The 17,780-nt window shown below is 47.2% G+C and overlaps 1 protein-coding gene across 2 annotated transcripts in view; it reads left to right on the plus strand.

The window, feature by feature from the left end:
- The window catches only part of LOC309361309 (putative helicase senataxin), a 267,706-nt gene that overhangs the window by 221,493 nt on the left and 28,433 nt on the right, over window positions 1-17,780 (plus strand). For both annotated transcript variants that reach the window (XM_081896197.1, XM_081896196.1), the window contains exon 22: window positions 439-603. In XM_081896197.1, coding sequence (XP_081752323.1) covers window positions 439-603 — 165 coding nt within the window. The remainder of the gene's footprint in view (window positions 1-438; window positions 604-17,780) is intronic.

Below are 17,780 nucleotides of genomic sequence, written 5' to 3' on the forward strand. Positions count from 1 at the left end.
TGACAGTGAAATGGACTCCCTCAGGTGACTGTGGACTCTCCTTCCTTGGGGGATTTGAAGCAGAGGTTGGATGGCCATCTGTCACGAGTGCTTTAGTTGGAATTCCTGCATTGCAGGGGGGTTGGACTAGATCAGTGTTTCCCAACCTTGTGCCTCCAGATGTTTTTGGCCTACAACTCCCATCATCCCTAGCTAGCAAGACCAGTGGTCAGGGATGATGGGAATTGTAGTTCAAAAACAGCTGGAGGCACAAGGTTGGGAAACACTGGACTAGATTACCCTTGGGGTCCCTTCCAACTCTACAGTTCTTTGAGTGTATGTCCCAAAAGAACCCTAAGAGAGAGAATCTGTGATAACTTTTAAAATGAGGCACACATCCAAATACAAGGCCTTCAGCTCATCCCTTTCTCCCTCCCCTTCTATTTCTTTCTTGTTCAGTTCCTTCATTAATCTCCAGGAAGTTAAGCTGGTAATAGAATTAATGAAGTTAATTAAAAGCAAAAAGAGAGACATCAGCTTTCGCAACATTGGGATCATCACCCCATGCAGTGCTCAGAAAAGAAGGATCCTGAGCCAGCTGGAGAAAGAATTTGGAGAAAATAGGTAAGAATTTCACAAGCCTTGAATGGCATTAAAATCCCTTTAACTGGGCCTCTTGATTCAGCAGAGTGTCAGTCAAGTTACTGGAGGTGAAGTTTACTCTCAATTGAATCATGATTAAGTTGTTGAAATACTGCATTCAGTGTGCAATAGGCCCTCCAGATGCTGCTGGACTTCAGGCAGCGATGATGTGGGATACCGCCCAACATCATCTGGAGGACCATGGGTTTCTCATTCCTGGTGTACAAAAGCACTGTAAGTATCCCCCCCGTCTTCCTCCAAAAGTGATGTCGCTTGTGAGGCCTTGCATGCTGCTGAAGTACATCCCAAGCAAATGAGACTACGCTTGTGCGTAGTCATCCCTTGTTAGCCTTATCTCTCACTTCCCTGAACTTATTATTTAATAAAATAAAAACTTCCCTCTGTTGTTTCCCTGTTGCTAAAATGTACGGTACATTGTTGGTTCCCTGGGGCAGGGATCTTCCTTATTTGTTGATGGTAGTCGGTAAAGCGTCTGTATGCTGATAGCTCAGCACAATATCCCTGTGGGATGTAATCCATTGGTGCAGTCAAATGCAACATTCCTTATTTCCCTAGCGTGGGCACAGGCAGGGGGACATCCAGTCAGGGTAACGTCCTCTTCCACTGGTGTGGAGCATCCCTCCCCTGCATGTGACCTAGGAGATGGGTATCGCTCTGGCTGACTCCATAAAAGTGCCGAGTCATGCAGCCATTTTCTCAGTATTGTTTGTCTTGCTTCACTTGCTTTCTATTCTCTTGTTTATCTTTTGCTGCCATGCTGCTCTCCTCCATCCATTTTGTTGTCTTAATGTAATTTTGCTGTCTGCTGGCTCTCAGCCAGCAGGACATGAGTTCAGTCTCCATATGAGATGAACTAAGACTCTTTATTGTGTAACTACCAAGTAAAGCCTGCCTTTCGGGGATCAAATGAACTGAAATGTGAGTAAACATTTTGTTACTTTACTCAGAAAGACTCTTGTTTCTTTATTCTTTGAAGAGGGATTAAAGGGGATACCAGGAAAGATAAAGTCACTCAGATTTGGGAAGAGGTAGACTCCACCGTGGGAGCAGGGCCAGGGCGGGAGAGTGCTAGAGTCCTGTCTAGTCAAGTTGCGTGGGATCAAGTCTGTTACCTCCGAGGATGTGGACAGGCTGCTTGGATGAGTAAAGCCAACCACCTGTCTCCTTGACAGCCCATCCTGGCTCATAAAAGCAAGCCGGGAAGTGCTGGGCTGGGAGATGGGTGGTGAATGCTTTCCTCTGTGAGCCTTCCCAGACCCACTGAAAGAGGCAATTATTAAACCGCTTCTTAAAAAAGCATCTTTGGACCCAGCCCATATGGCCAACTATTGCCCAGTCTCAAAACTTCCATTCTTGGGCAAGGTGATTGAGCGGGTGGCTGTGTTAGCATTTCACTGCACCGTCGCTGCATTTGAGATTGTTGTAAATCACATGCCTGTCTGAGAAGACTATGGGAACGGAAGACATCCTTATCTCTCTTGCGTTGTATGTACTTTGGACTGTACTTTCACTTCTTCTGTTCTCTCGGAAGAGAACGGACACCATTATGCTGTAGTCTGTATATAGAGTGTAAATAAATAGTAGCTTAGATCTCTGTTGTTTCACGCTTCTTGCTGTGTTACGCCAGAAGATTAGTGTGCATATGCCAGCTGGTATATGTCGCTGAGTTCCCTGGAGATGAAGGGAGATGCCTTTTCCAGTGCTGCACACATCGGAGGATTCTCGGAGATACGGGGGCTTGCAGGCATCCCCAGGGCGTTTTCCTTCCCCCCCCCCAATTTTTTTTTATTGGTTTTCACAATATTATAAACAAACAAACACAACAAACATAAATCATAGCCTTATTGAAAATTACACTTAACAACTTTGTTAAGTGACTTCCTCGCTTCCCCTTGGTTGAATTTCATTGCATGTCTTTTTAACGGTTTTCCAAATCCCAATTCTTATGAAATTTACCTTCAACATTAACATCCTTAAATCCTCACCTTATGGAATTAAACATATTAATTCATCACTTAACATAAATAAAATCCTAAGACAATCAAGTATCTGCAAGCTGTTTTCAGTTAATTTAACTTAACAAATTTAACTAGATAATCATTAAATTTAATCCACTCTCCCTTTGCCTGTAAAATTTGCCTTGTTTTGCCTGTAAAATTTTGGTTTTTTCTCTCCCTACCCTCTTTCTTTTCCCCCATGTTTCCTCATGTTATTCTCCCCTCCAAATTATTGTGCCTTCCTTGAGGTTTTCTCTTCTTTTGGTCCTTTTTCCCCCCTGGTTTTTTTCTGGTTTTAAATTTGAGAAGTGAACTATTTCGCCACCTTACCGTTTTTTCCAACCTATTTTTCTACTTTCCTTTCTTCCCTCTTTTGTCTTCTACCATAATAAAATAATTAACAACTCATCTCTCTTCATTTGAACTCTTAACAATTCAGAAAAAATAATTTATCTCAACTCTGAATAATTTCAGGCCCTAAAAGTTGGGTGTCATCCGATTCATTTATTGAATACTTATTTAAATATATACATCCCCCCCCCCCCCAGGATTACAAAGACTGATTTAACAAAACTTGGGACCTGAGGCATTAGACGGCAATGAACGCCTGGAAACATCCTTTATGAATTGGACTAGGCCGACAAGTGGCTGAAAATTACAGAATTTGATAGAGACTGAACAACCTTCTTTGGACTGCAAAAAGAGACTACCATTTTTGTTTTTCGTCTTTATTTTTGTTCTTTGTTCTTTGTCTTTGAAACTAACATACTAATACAATCAAATTTATGATGACACAAGGTCACTGATAAGGCTAGTGGGATTGGACAACATTGAATAAGTTACGGAAAGGTTCCTCTTTTCTTTTGGTCGCAAAGTCTGGATTGAAATTAAGGGGGGCACGATATTAAGGAAAACAAAGAGATTTAAGGAAAGTGATATGAGAATAGATAGATAAAAGTGTTGAAAATATAGAAAGGGTAAAAGAGATTGTGCGCCCCCTAGGGGAGAGAGTCGAAATTAAAGTTGATTATTGAGAAATTAATCGCAAAATGTTGGGGGGAAATGGGAAAAAAGTAGGAGGGATGCCAGGAGAGAGAAAGGCATCCCGACAAGAGGAAATCAGAGATTTAGACATTTTATGGTTAAAAATTAAGGAGGAATTTAAGCAAAGTGAATTACATATGGAAAGCAAATTAGGAGAGATACAGGAACAGATAGGCAGGAAAATAGAAGGTGCCGTAGGAGAACTCTCTAGTAAGATACAAGATTTGACAGTCAAGTCAAAAATAATCGAAGAAACAAATAAAAGAACTCAAAAAGAATTGAAGGACCAAAAGAAAGAGACAGAAAAATTAAAGGAAGAAATAAAAGACTTAAATAAAACGCAATATCAACTATGGGACAATCTAGCCATGACAGAAATGTGTCAGAAACAACTCAATTTAAAATTTAGAGGTGTAGCAGAAGAAGTAAACGAGAACATAAGAGAAAAAATGACCAAAGAACTTGCAAAATGGTTCAGAAAATGCGTTCAGAATAAGAGTGAAATCCCAACAAACTAAGTAAAAAAAAAATCCCGGTGATTGCTTAGTCATATTTAACTCAATTGAAATGAAGAACACAATATTAAGAACAAGCTATCAAAGAAAATTAATGATTGGAGGCTGCCCAATTATTATTTTTAAAGAAATTCCAATCAGGATTCTGCGCAAAAGGGAAGGATATAGACAAATAACAAGTGTCTTGAAAAGAAATACAATACAGTATAAATGGGAATTCCCAGAAGGGATTTCCTTCTATTACAAGAACAAAAGGTTTAAATTGACAGACACACAAGAAGTGAAAAAGTTTCTGAGAAGATACGAAAAGGATCTTGGAAAAGAAGAAGAAAGACCTAGAGGAGGAGAGATAAGCATAGAAGAGGGGAGGGGAAGAAAGGGGAAGGAGGCTGAAGGGACGGAGAGGAGGGGAAGAGAGGTAGAGGAAGAAGTAGAGGAGGTGGAATCGGGGGAGAAGGAGGAGTGGGAAGACGAAGAAACCATTGGAAATAGGAGTACTAGAATTTAAATTAGAAATTAGGATAAAGCGTACGCTAGTTAAATATAGAAATGACCCTTAAGTTTTTGTCCTGGAATGTGAACGGTCTAAACGAAAAGTCTAAGATAAATAAATTTGAGAAGATTTTAAAGAAAAAAAATATTGATGTGATTTGTTGCCAAGAAACACATGTCACCAAAAAACACAAACATATTTTAATAAATAAAAAGCTGGGAACAATTTATCAGTTTATCAATTCAGATTCTAAGAAATAAAGAGGGGTAGTAATTTATGTGAAGGAGAAATTAGAACCTAAATTAATATGTAAGGACGAGGAAGGAACAATCCTAGGAGTACAAATTAACTATCAGAGAGAAAATATCAATGTGGTAACGGTCTATGCGCCAAATACAAATAAAATTGAGTTTTTTAATAAATTGGAACAAACTTTACTGGATCTAGAGAATAATAAATTGGTTTTACTTGGAGATCTAAATGGAGTGCTGTCAGGACTGCCTCCAGGTCCCAGCTCACAGAGTACCAACGCCCAGTTGATTTAATGTACAAAAGTCTTTATTGAAGCTTAGTTTCCGTTTCAAACCCCAGAGCGTGCAATCCTACGTCTTGACTTCAGACCGGCGAAGTCCCCTCTGACTCACTACCCCTTCCGCACCAGTTTAAGATCCTAGCCCGGCTCCACCTCCTGCGCTGTTCCTTTCTTCGCTGGGTCCTTCTGCCCCCTGGGGTTTCCTCCTTCCTGGACTCTTCTGACGCTGACCCTCCTGAGTCTTGCCCTTCCTTCTGGCGGGCTTTAGGACCTGGCTCCTCATCCGGGCTACCTGCTGTGCCGCTCGCCTGTACATTTGAACTTGGCGCGCGCGCCCAGCCGGTAACCTTCCTCCTGACCGTTCCCCCGCTCTCCGATGTGGGCGTGGTCAACCCTGACTCATCTCCTCTCGCTGGTGGCGAGAACACTGTTCCCGATTCCTGGGACTCCTCCCCCCTACTGTGCTCTGGTGGGGAAGCTGGTCCTGATTTCCAGCTGCTGCTCAATGAGTCCCCGCTGGCCCCTTGCTTCTGGGGCTTCCCCTTTGGCACCCCCCTCGCCCTGGCCACGGGCGCTCCCTTCTGCGAGTCTTCCGATTCGCTGGTGAGACTCGAGGAATCTCTCTGACCACTGTCACTGCCTACTCCCCCCTCGGATTCCTCCTCCTCACTCTCCATTTGCTCCCCCTCCTGTGTCTCTGCTCCTGAACCCCTGAGATCCATCCCCCCTCGAAGCCCCCCCTTCCCCCCTCCCCCTCTTCAGGTGCGGGTTCCGGTGGCTCCAGTGTTGTGGGGGTGAGTGCAGGATACAGTTCGTCCCCCGTGGCGTGCAGCCATCGGGATAAGTCGGGGAAGTCCTGTACGGGCTCATCGACGGCGATCTCCTCGGCTTCCATCTCCTGGGCGGCGTGTTCGAACCCGGGATCTTCCCCCAACTCGCCCATGACCCCCTCATCCCCCGTCTCCTGGGGTGATGCTGCGTGCAGTGGTCCTCTCGGCATCCCTCTGCGCCACCCCACCTCAGGTTGATCCTCCCACCAATAGGAGCCCCCTGTGCCGAACCCTGAGAGTGATCCCTCTGGGGAGCTAGTCTCTGGCGCCTTGTCCTCATCTGAAGAGAACCCCTGAAACGTGCTGGCTGAGAGTGTGGGAGTGAAAAGGTATTCGTCGAAATAATCTGCCGGCATGGGCCTGTGTGGGAAAAGTGTGTGGAACTCGTCCTTGAGGTAGTGCTCCTCCACTGCAAAGTACGGTACCCAGCTGTTGGCGCTGGCCGGGGTACCTTCCCTGGCGAGGAGATATTCAACCCCCTCTACCCCCCATCTGGAGTCCAAAATCTCTGTGACCTCGTTGAGTGGCTCCGCCCTCGGCGACCCCCCTACTGTGGGCGCTTCCCTGAACGGGCTCGGAGCCGTCCCTGGCGCCTGGAACCTGTGAGGCGCCTTGTAGGGCGTTAGCACTGATCTATGAAAGACCGGGTGCATTCTGGATCCCTCCGGGAGTGTCAACCGGAAGGCCACTGGGTTGATCTGTGCCTCGACTTGGTAAGGCCCTAGCTGCTTATGTCCGAGCTTCTTCTTGGCTAACGATCTGGCCGGGACTGCCTGGGCTGCCAACCAGACCCAGTCCCCCACCCGGATGTCCTCCCCAACTCTCCTGTGTCTGTCTGCCTGCACTTTGTAAGCTTGTTTTGCTAGCTCTAACTGCCTTCTGAGCTGCTTGTGGACCTCCTGTAACTCCGCTGCCACAGCGTCTGTTCCCTGCGGCTCCCCCTCCCTCACTTTCTCTAAACCCGGGAAGGTTCTGGGATGCCGCCCATTGTTGGCGAAAAACGGTGTCACCCCCGTGGACACGTGCTTCGTGTTGTTGTAGGCAAACTCGGCCAGCGGTAGATAGTCCACCCAGGTCGAGGGCTGCTGGTTCGCGTAGCATCTCAGGTACTGCTGCATGACGGCGTTGACCCTCTCCGCTTGTCCGTTGGTCTGTGGGTGTCTCGCCGACGACAGGTTGACTTTGACGTTCAGGATGCCCATCAGCTTCTGCCAGAAACTCGAAATGAACTGGCGCCCCCGGTCAGACAGGATGGACCGTGGCAGGCCGTGCACCTTGAACACGTGGTCTATGAACAGTTTGGCCGTCTGTTCCGCCGTGGCCACCTTCGCGCAAGGAATGAAGTGGGCCATCTTGGTGAACAGATCTACTACCACGAGTACTGCTGTCTTTCCCCTCGAACTGGGCAGATCAGTGACAAAGTCCAGAGCCACCCTCTCCCACGGTTCGAACGGTGTCTGCAGTGGTTCCAACAGTCCCGCCGATGGCCTGTGTACCGGCTTGGCCCTTTGGCAGGTGTCGCACCTATTGACATAATCCGCGACCTCCCCTCTCATCTTGGGCCACCAAAAGTCTCTGGCTACTAATTCCACCGTCTTCTCTTTGCCGAAGTGCCCAGCGCTGGGTGCGTCGTGCAACTGTTGCAGTACTCTCGCTCGTAGGTCGTCCCCCGGCACGTAGAGGGCCCCTTTGCGTATGAGCAGTCCGTCACGTACTTGGAACTCGTCGCCCCCCGCCGTGCCGCTGCGCACCTCCTCCATCTTGGCTTGAGCGAAGGGGTCCGTCTGCAGCGCGCGACGTACCGCTTCCAGGTCCACCGTGGCTGAGGCGCACGCCCATGCTTCTGGTGCGAAAATGTGCTTGGCCGCCGCCGGTGCCTCTTCCTCTAGATACTGCGGTTTCCTGGACAGCGCATCCGCCATGGTGTTGCTGTCTCCCGGGATGTATTCTATCCTGAAGTCGAAATCCGCAAAGAACTCCGCCCAGCGTATGTGCCTCTGGTTCAGGAACCTCGCCGTGCGCCAGTACTCCAAGTTCTTGTGGTCCGTGCGGACCTGCACCGTGTGTTTGGCTCCGATGAGGAAGTGCCGCCACGCCTTGAAGGCTGCATGAATGGCCAGCAACTCCCTGTCCCAGATGGTGTAGTTCTGTTCCGACTTGCTGAGCTTCCTGGAGTAGAAAGCGCACGGCCTCCAGTCCCCCTGGTGGTCTTGCTGCAACAGGACAGCCCCCACGGCTCTGTCTGAGGCGTCCGTCTCCACCCTCATGGGCCTGCTGGGGTTCACATGCAGTAGTTGTTCTTCAGACGCGAAGAGACGCTTGAGTTTCTGAAAGGACTGCTCTGCCTGCTCCGTCCAGATGAACTTCTTCTTCTTGGAGCTGAGGGTGTCGGTGATGGCCGCCGTCTGCATAGCGAAACCTTTGATGAACTTGCGATAAAAGTTGGCAAAGCCGACAAACCTCTGGACCTCCTTCCGATTGCGCGGGCTTTTCCAATCCAGCACCGAATGGACCTTGGCGCTGTCCATGGCGAGTCCCTTGTCGGACAGCTTGTACCCCAGGAAATCCACCTCCGTCCTGTCGAACTGGCACTTCTCCAGTTTGGCGTAAAGCCTGTGGTCCCTCAGCCGCTGCAGGACTTCCTTGACATCGCCCTCGTGAGCCTCCTTCGACTCCGAGAAGATCAGGATGTCGTCCAGGAAGCAGACGCACTTCTTGTAGAGGAGACCCGCTAAGACGTGGTGCATGAAGGCTTGAAAACAGTGGGAGCCATTTTGTAATCCAAAAGGCATAACTCTATATTCATAGGTGCCCAGGGGCGTAAACATGGCCGTTTTCCACTCGTCGGCCTCCCTCACGCGTATGAGATTGTACGCTCCGCGTAGATCCAACTTGGTAAAGATGCGACCCTTCCTCACCGTCGCCAGCAGGTCGTCTATCTTGGGCATGGGAAAGGCTGAGGGCTTGGTTTTCGAGTTTAAGATTCTGAAATCAACTACCAACCTCTTCTGGGGCGTGTCCCGCTTCTTCACAAAAAACACGGGACTGCCCCCTACCGCTTTGGATTCTCGGATGAATCCCCGCTTCAAATTGTGATCTATGAACTCCCTGAGTTCCTGCAGTTCATCCTCAGACATGGAATATAGTTTCCCCGTCGGCAGCGTCGCCCCCGGCAGGAGGTCAATTTTGCAGTCGTAGGGCCTGTGGGGAGGCAGCTTGTCCGCTTCCTTCTCGCAGAAAACCTCCAAAAACTCTTTGTACTTGTTGGGTACTGCTTGCAACATGCCTAAGTTCAGCTGTGGTCCATCCTCTTGTCCCTCCTCTTCCTGGTTAGCGAGGATGCAGTGTTCTGCACAGTAGGAGGAGCCGAAGGTCAGTTGGCGCTGGTACCAAGCTAATGCCGGGCTGTGCCTGTCCAGCCAACTCATGCCCAACACTATGGGCGTGTCTGACAGGTGGGTGACATTGAAGCTGATGACTTCGCGGTGATTCCCAATTCGCATCACCATCGGAGGTGTCTGCTGCAGCACTTGCCCCCCCAGTAGCTCTCTGCCGTCCACCGTGACTACATTCAGGGGTGTCGTGGCCGGTAGGAGCGCCACGTTGTGTTGCTTGAGAAATTCCAGTCCGATAAAGTCCGCGTTGCTCCCAGAGTCAATGGTAATCGGGACTTCCATGGTGAGCCCATGGGGAAGCTGGAGAGATGCGGTGAGTTGCACCACTGGTTTGGGTGGGAGGGGGTCTGTGGACTGTAAGATCCCTGGGGACTGCTTCATTGACTTGTCTGGCTGGGCCCCAGTGCCTCCGATTCCAGCCAGACCATTTCGTTTCCCTGCTGTGTTGCATTCTGCTGAACAGATTCTGTTACTGTTGCTGAAGCTGCAGTGTGCTTGTGAATCCTCTGGGGACACTCTTTCGCCATGTGCTGAGCACTGTCGCAGATGTAACATTTCCTGTTCCCTCTAGGAGGCTTCGTTTTGACTGCTCCCGGTGGTAGGGCTCTGGCTGCTGACCGAGCCTTAGCACCACCTATCTCCATCGGCTCTTCTCCCCCTCCCAGCGGAGGCGTGGAATGAGCGCGCACCGTTTCCCTGGGAAAGGAAGGCGGTGCTCTTGCTGGCGTGCGTCCCCAATGCCCTTCCTCCTTGCTCCAAGGGCGTCCTTCCAGGCGTACCCCAATCGTTAGCGCCCTCCGCACTACATCTTGGGTGGTTTGGGGCCTCTCCCCCCTTGCAATTTCGTCTTTCACAGCTCCGTTCAGCCCCTCCCAAAACAGGTCCCTGACGGCAGCTGACTCTTTCTCCCACCCTAATGCGTTGACCAATGCAAAAAAATGGGAGTGATATTGCCTCACAGTGGCTTTGCCTTGTTTCAGCCCATGAATCTCTCTCCTGGCGATATCTACATCAATCTCTGACAAAAAACAAGCATCCATCGCTTTAATGAAGGCATCCGCATTCCGGAGGGCTGGATCCTTATCTCTCCAGAGATTGCGCAACCATGCTTTAGCTTCTCCATAGAGATGACTGACTATGAAGCCCACTTTCTCCTCTTGATCTCTAAAATCCTTCTCCAGCAACTTTAGCGCATAAATGACGTCTGCTCTGAAGTTAGGATACTGCTGCAAATTCCCATCAAAATGAGACACAAGGCTCCCTCCTCTTTTTCCCAGCCCAATCCCCTCTGGTCTGGATCCCGGCAGCCCCTGTGTAGTCAATTTTTCTAACCTGGCTCGCAGATCCTGGCAGGTAGCCGCTGCTTCCGCCTCCTTTTTCCTGGATGCCAAAATTTCTGCGTTAAGTTGCGTCACTGCTTCCCGCAGGCTTGCTATGTGTTCTTCGGTAGTCATTTTGCCCCGTTTTTGTGAGCTCGCGAAGCACCAATCTTCGCCCCTCGCTGCGTTCCTTCACGTTGCGAGGTTTCAAAAAGACGGTGAGAGGGGACTTACTGTCAGGACTGCCTCCAGGTCCCAGCTCACAGAGGACCAACGCCCAGTTGATTTAATGTACAAAAGTCTTTATTGAAGCTTAGTTTCCATTTCAAACCCCAGAGCGTGCAATCCTACGTCTTGACTTCAGACCGGCGAAGTCCCCTCTGACTCACTACCCCTTCCACACCAGTTTAAGATCCTAGCCCGGCTCCACCTCCTGCGCTGTTCCTTTCTTCGCTGGGTCCTTCTGCCCCCTGGGGTTTCCTCCTTCCTGGACTCTTCTGACGCTGACCCTCCTGAGTCTTGCCCTTCCTTCCGGCGGGCTTTAGGACCTGGCTCCTCATCCGGGCTACCTGCTGTGCCGCTCGCCTGTACATTTGAACTTGGCGCGCGCGCCCAGCCGGTAACCTTCCTCCTGACCATTCCCCCGCTCTCCGATGTGGGCGTGGTCAACCCTGACTCATCTCCTCTCGCTGGTGGCGAGAACACTGTTCCCGATTCCTGGGACTCCTCCCCCCTACTGTGCTCTGGTGGGGAAGCTGGTCCTGATTTCCAGCTGCTGCTCAATGAGTCCCCGCTGGCCCCTTGCTTCTGGGGCTTCCCCTTTGGCACCCCCCTCGCCCTGGCCACGGGCGCTCCCTTCTGCGAGTCTTCCGATTCGCTGGTGAGACTCGAGGAATCTCTCTGACCACTGTCACTGCCTACTCCCCCCTCGGATTCCTCCTCCTCGCTCTCCATTTGCTCCCCCTCCTGTGTCTCTGCTCCTGAACCCCTGACAAGTGCCAATACCAGAATTAGACAGAAGCTCGAAAAGGAAGAATTTAAATCAAGGGAAACTTCCAAGATCGTTTAAAGACCTCAAGGATAACTTAGATTTAATAGACATATGGAGACATAAAAACCCCATGACGAAACAATTTACCCACTTTTCAGAGCCACATCAGAGTTGGAGCAGGCTGGATCAGATTTGGATCTCAAGAGAATTAACAATAAGAGTGTCGAAATGTGAGATACAACCCAGAACACTATCTGATCATAGTTCAATAATGTTACATTTAAAATGGGAGACCCAGGGTATGTACAGATGGAGAATGAATGATTATTTATTTGAAAAAGAGGAAGTGATTGAAAAGGCTAAAACCACCTTGAAAGACTATTTTGATCTAAATATTAATAAAGAAACAAATATGGATATAGTCTGGGATGCTAGTAAGGCAGTGCTAAGAGGTTTTTTGATACAACAAAATAGTTATAGAAAAAAGGTGAGAGAACAAAAAAAAGAAGAGTTACTTACCCAACTAAGAGAATGTGAAAAGAATTTGATAGAGAAACCGAATGATGAAAGAAATAAGCAATTGTATAAGATGTTACAAACACAATATTCAATATTAATAAATCAAGAGGTGGAATGGGGAATTAAGTTAATGAAACAAAAAATTTTCGAGTCTGCAAATAGAACTGGAAAATTTCTGGTGTGGCAATTAAGAAAAAGGAGAAAACAAAATGTGATCAATAAAGTAAAAATAGAAGAACAAGTCTTGGAGGATCCTAATGAAATAAAAAAGAGCTTCCTTAAATTCTATGAAAATTTATATAAAAGAGAAGAAGATGTAATAGAAATAGGAAAATATCTAGAAGAAAACAGAATCAACAGTCTATCGGAGGAGGAAAAAAGTCTATTAAATAAACCCATAAAAGTAGAGGAAATTCAGGAGGCGATAAAGAAGATGAAACTGGGGAAAGCTCCGGGGCCAGATGGCTTATCGTTTGTTTGTTTTTTAAATAATATTTATTACTTTTAAAACTTACAAGAAAAAAAAGAGAAGAAAAAAGACAAGAAGAAAAAAAAAAGAGAGAAAAACAAAAGCAATACAATACAATATAAACAATACAAAACACAACCTTAACACACTAAATTAAACAAAACAAAACAACATTTTAAAAAACATACATCATACCATTTCATTGCTCTATCTTTCATTCCCTTGTGTGATGGGACAATGAGCTACTTGTGCGTAAAAGGGTTGGTCCCTCAGAGTTTGCTCAGCGTAGCAAAGCTCTGCCTTGAGTGGAGCCCTTTGACATGGCTCCGTCAGTCGCTGGTAGAATCCGACAGTGGGCGCCTGCGGAAACGCTTCCAGCATAAAAGCTGCTTAACGGAAACACGTCTCCTGGATTCCCTGCGTGACAGTTTCCGGCGAGGGGTGGGGGTTCCTAAAGGGGGCCTTGATACCTCTTCGCTGTTCTCACTGGAAGTGTCCCAGAGCCTCTCCTCCGATTCCCTTCCCCTTGGAGCTCCTGCTCCCCCCCTACTGGTTCCCTCTTCTGCTGCAGAGTCTCTCCTATTCTCCTGGAGCCCTTCCGCCACCTGTTCTTCCGATGGCAATTTCCTGACACCTTGTTTCATCGACCTCCTCTCACCTCCCTTTTTGTATTCCACTTCTATTAATTGTTTCAGCAATTCCTTTCCATCTTTCTCTATTTTTTGTCATATAAATATCTTAACATATTTTTAACCTTATTTTCCATTAATGCTAAAGTACTTATTTATGCTTAACTCCTTATAACATTTCTACTAAAGCCATAAAATTTCATTCCAACAAATTTTCTAACACTCATTAATTATACAGTATTTCTATATATAAACTTTAAACTTTTCCAATCTTCTTCCACCATCTCTTCTCCCTGGTCTCGGATTCTGCCAGTCATTTCCGTCAATTCCATATAGTTCATCAACCTGGAGATCTTCTGTCCGAGGCTCTTAACTCTTTTCCAAGTCCCTTCTGCAGGTCTTCTTCATATTCTTTAATGCTAAAGAGCAGATCTCGGGGAGACTCCGACCTAACAATGCTTTTATTCTTTCTTGACAGGTCAACCAACTCTCCATAGTTAAAACTAAGGTCCATATAATATCTCAAGACATGTTTCAAAGTTCCTCCAAATCCAAAGGCCCCCACAACTCCAATCACCTCCTGACCCAAATCCAGGACCCAAAGGTCAGTAAATCCCTGTATAAAAGGGTCTATACAACTTTCTTTCTCCAGTCCAAGCAGGGCTCCGATCCTCAAAATCTGACTTTTTCTATATTCAATCATAAAAGGCCTCAATTTATAGTCCTCGATTTGCCTCTGGAAGGCTGGGGCTCCCACTTGTATTACTTTAGGTTCAGCAAGAACAACTTTCTCCTTCGTCTTCTCCCCAATTTGTCCTGTCAAAGTAGATTCCTGTGTCAAATCCTGAATAATTTCTGTATTAATATTCACTTTTTGTCCCAAATTAATCACTTTTTGTCCCAAGTTCTCAAGTTTAGTAGTCATAACATCCGTCTTCTTGTGGAGCTGTTCCAGCGAATAGCTTATCTTGCATAATACAGTCACTAAGGCTTCTTCTGACAACATTCTTAGATGATCCAAGGTCAATCCCTGATTCTCAGGGTTTCTTAACTTGCAGCTGGAAAATCCCCAGCTCCACTCTTGTAACAGTTTCAAAAACTCCCTCTAGAGGGAAACAGTCTCCACTTGTATCAATCCTTTCAAGCACAATTCAAGCAATAAAGTTAGTTTCAATTTTCAGTTACTTTTCTTCCTTTTTAAACGCAGAAGAGGACAATGGAAACAATATATTTCCCTTATTTAGCTAGCTGTCAACATACGTTCTGTTCACAGTCAATGAACTCTCCCAAGACGTCAATCTTACTGGCAGCCCGTTTCCAGGTTCCGAGTGGTGGTAATTCGATTTTTCGCTCTCTCCTGCAGGCTCGCTAGGTCCAAAATTTCCCCCCTCTTCTCAGGCTTCCGGGGGGGGGGGGTTAATGATTTTAACCAATGGAAATTTAATCCTTTACAAAAGGCTTTCCAAGACCTTAGCTTGCAGCGTCTTTACTTCAATCTATTTACAAAACAGGAAGGCGGACTTCCTGTTTGAAACCTTCCCGTTTCGGTGCCAAATTAAGATATTTAAAGATCCAATTTTCCATTCTACTCACGGGTAGTTGTTTAAAGTCCAATTGTCCACTGGAAAAAGTCAGCGTTCTCCGGCAACAGCAATGCGGCTTCACTCCGTGAAAGAAGCATTCAATTCGAAGCACCGCGCCGCTCACCCCACGTCGCTCCGGATCCCCGAAACCGGGTTTCCCCGCAAGTAGGGGAGGCGCAAAAGGTGCCAGCCGAATCCCACGTCCACAGGCTTCTCCCGCCTGTGGCTTTTAGTGGGTCTCCGCCTTCGCCGTGGCGGCCAGACCCTGATTTTCATGGAGCGGGTTCCTCCCGATCAGAGGAATTCCGCCATTGCCGGAGGCGCTAACCCGGAAGTCCCGGGCCCAGATGGCTTATCGGCCAAGTACTACAAAGTCCTAGAAGAACTCTTAACACCGGTGCTTTGTGAAGTAATGAATGAGATTTTAAGAGGAGGAAGAATACCAGCGTCCTGGAAAGAAGCATATATTACGCTAATACCTAAACCTGACTCAGATAAACTTAATATTAAGAACTACAGACCGATTTCATTATTAAATAATAATATTTGAAGCAGCTGACCTGCTCTAAAGGAGTACCATTAATTGACCATAAATTAGGTTTCAATTGAGCAGCAAAGACCATTATTTTGGTCTTGGCATAATTTAGTTGGAGCTCGTGTTGGGTCTCATATTCATGAAGAGCTCGAAGCATCCTCCTTAATCCGATGGGGGAGGTAGCTAATAGGGCGGCATCGTCCGCATACAGTAGGACATTCAAGGCTCGTCCTGCCAGTTTTGGTGGATGGAAATCAGCATTTGCCATATGCACCACTAGCGAATTAATATAGAAATTAAACAGAGCAGGGGCAAGCAAACAGCCCTGTCTTACCCCCCTAGTGGTGGCAACCGGATTGGAGACTAGCCCCTTACTATCTAGCCTAATCCTCAGGAGGGTATTTGTATGCAAATTAATAATCAGCAGGAGAAGGCGGCGGTCGATAGATGTCGCTGCCAATTTTGTCCATAGCTGGTTCCTGGGAATTAGATCAAAGGCCTGCTTAAAGTCTATAAAGGCGACGTGGAGGGCTTTTAGGCCATTGCCAGCGTACTTGGTGGCCAAGTGATTTAGGATTAAGATTTGGTCTGTTGTTGATCTTCCGGGGCGGAAACCCGCCTGTTCTTCTGCGATGATATTGTTGCTTTCCATCCTGGTCGTTATTTTGTTAAGTAGAAATCTTGAATAGATCTTCCCGATAACATTTAGCAGGCTAATTGGTCTAAAATTGGCCGGGTCTGTGCGCGGCCCTTTCTTGTGAATTCACACAATCAATGCAGAGTTCCAGCTTGGAGGAAGTTGTGTTGTTTTGTTTATATAAGTAAAAAGAGCTGCTAGGGGTGGACACCACCAATCCTTGTCCCTTGTCTCTTGCAGTTGGTCAGACCAAAGGAGTTCATTTATCCGTTGAGCCATATTGTCGGTCCATTTTAAGGCAGTGGGCCTCATCTGAAGCTGGTTATTTGTAATAGGCACACAGGAATAGATAGCCAATTCTCCATCCAGGGTCAGAGAGAGTTCTAATGGAAGATGGTCACTTTCCAGCCTCGTTACCACCCTAAAGTTGGAAATTTTGGGAATTAGGTCTACTGATGTCCAAATAAAGTCTGTGGTAGAGGCTCGGGAGCCTGACCAGAAAGTAAATTCGGCAGGGTAATCAGAACTGAGAGCTCCATTTAGGAGGTGAAAATTAAGAGCCATCAAAGTTTGTCTACATTTAAAACCTGCGTATGTAGCAACACTGTCTTTGAAGTTCCTGGGTAAAAGGTCTGAGGTTAAAATGGGTAGTGAGGGATATTTATTATATTTAGCAAATAATGATTTGTCAGAGTGAGACCGTTGAAATCTCCTGCAACTAGAAAGGTGGCTTCAGGATATTTCTCTAGGAGAGTTTCAAGAGTCAGTTGAATTCCCCTCCATCTTTGGTCCACCAGGTTTTTCTTATAGGTTGGGTGCAAATAAACATTAATCACCACGAACACTTCCTCCGCTGTTTGTAGCTTTACACCCAGCAGGGATGACGACTGGATGTCAATTTGTTCTACCTGCAGATTTAAGGCCAAAGAAACTAAGGTAGCCAACCCTCCTTGTGGTCTACCAGGTGATAGTGGATTCTGTTGTGCATTCAGGTAGAAGCCCTTATACCCTGATAAGGAGAAGCCCTCACAAGCCCAGGTCTCTTGCAGCAAAAGAATACGACTGCCTTTTATGTAGGCGACAAAGGATGGATCCATCAGCTTAGGTTTGATGCCAGCTACATTCCAGGATAAGAAAGTAAGTAATCTTCTGGTCTCCCCTTCAAGTCATGCTGGGCCTTGCGGAACCAGCACGGCAGAATCCACCTGGGAATGCATGCGGCGAGGGGGGGCAATAGGCTGGAAGAAGGAAGTAATTGTAGCTTGCTTACCAGGTAATTTCCGAGCACCACTTACCGCAGCAGCAGCCATGGATTGAGGCTTAATTATTGGTAGCTGCAGGGATGGATTCTGGTGCACGGGAGTATCACTTAACGACAGGTCCATAGACTCTGCATTTAAGGTATGCTCTAAGATTGAGGGGGTGGACCTTTTGGGTCTGCGGTTGCTGTAGGGAACATGCAGTGTAAGGCAGGTGGGAGGCATCCTTTTCGGTTTGCCTCCAAAAGAGCATTCAGTCTTGCCACAGCTTCCGAGTTTGACCAGAGGGTTGTCGAATCTTCCACTGTATCCTGCCCGGGCTTGACATCCCGAGGCCGTGTACAGCCAGGTTGCAGATCAAAGGTCGTTAGAACAGGTACCACTTGGGCTT

This window comes from Podarcis melisellensis (assembly GCF_964234715.1).
Source record: "Podarcis melisellensis genome assembly, chromosome: W".
NCBI classification, from domain to species: Eukaryota; Metazoa; Chordata; class Lepidosauria; order Squamata; family Lacertidae; genus Podarcis; species Podarcis melisellensis.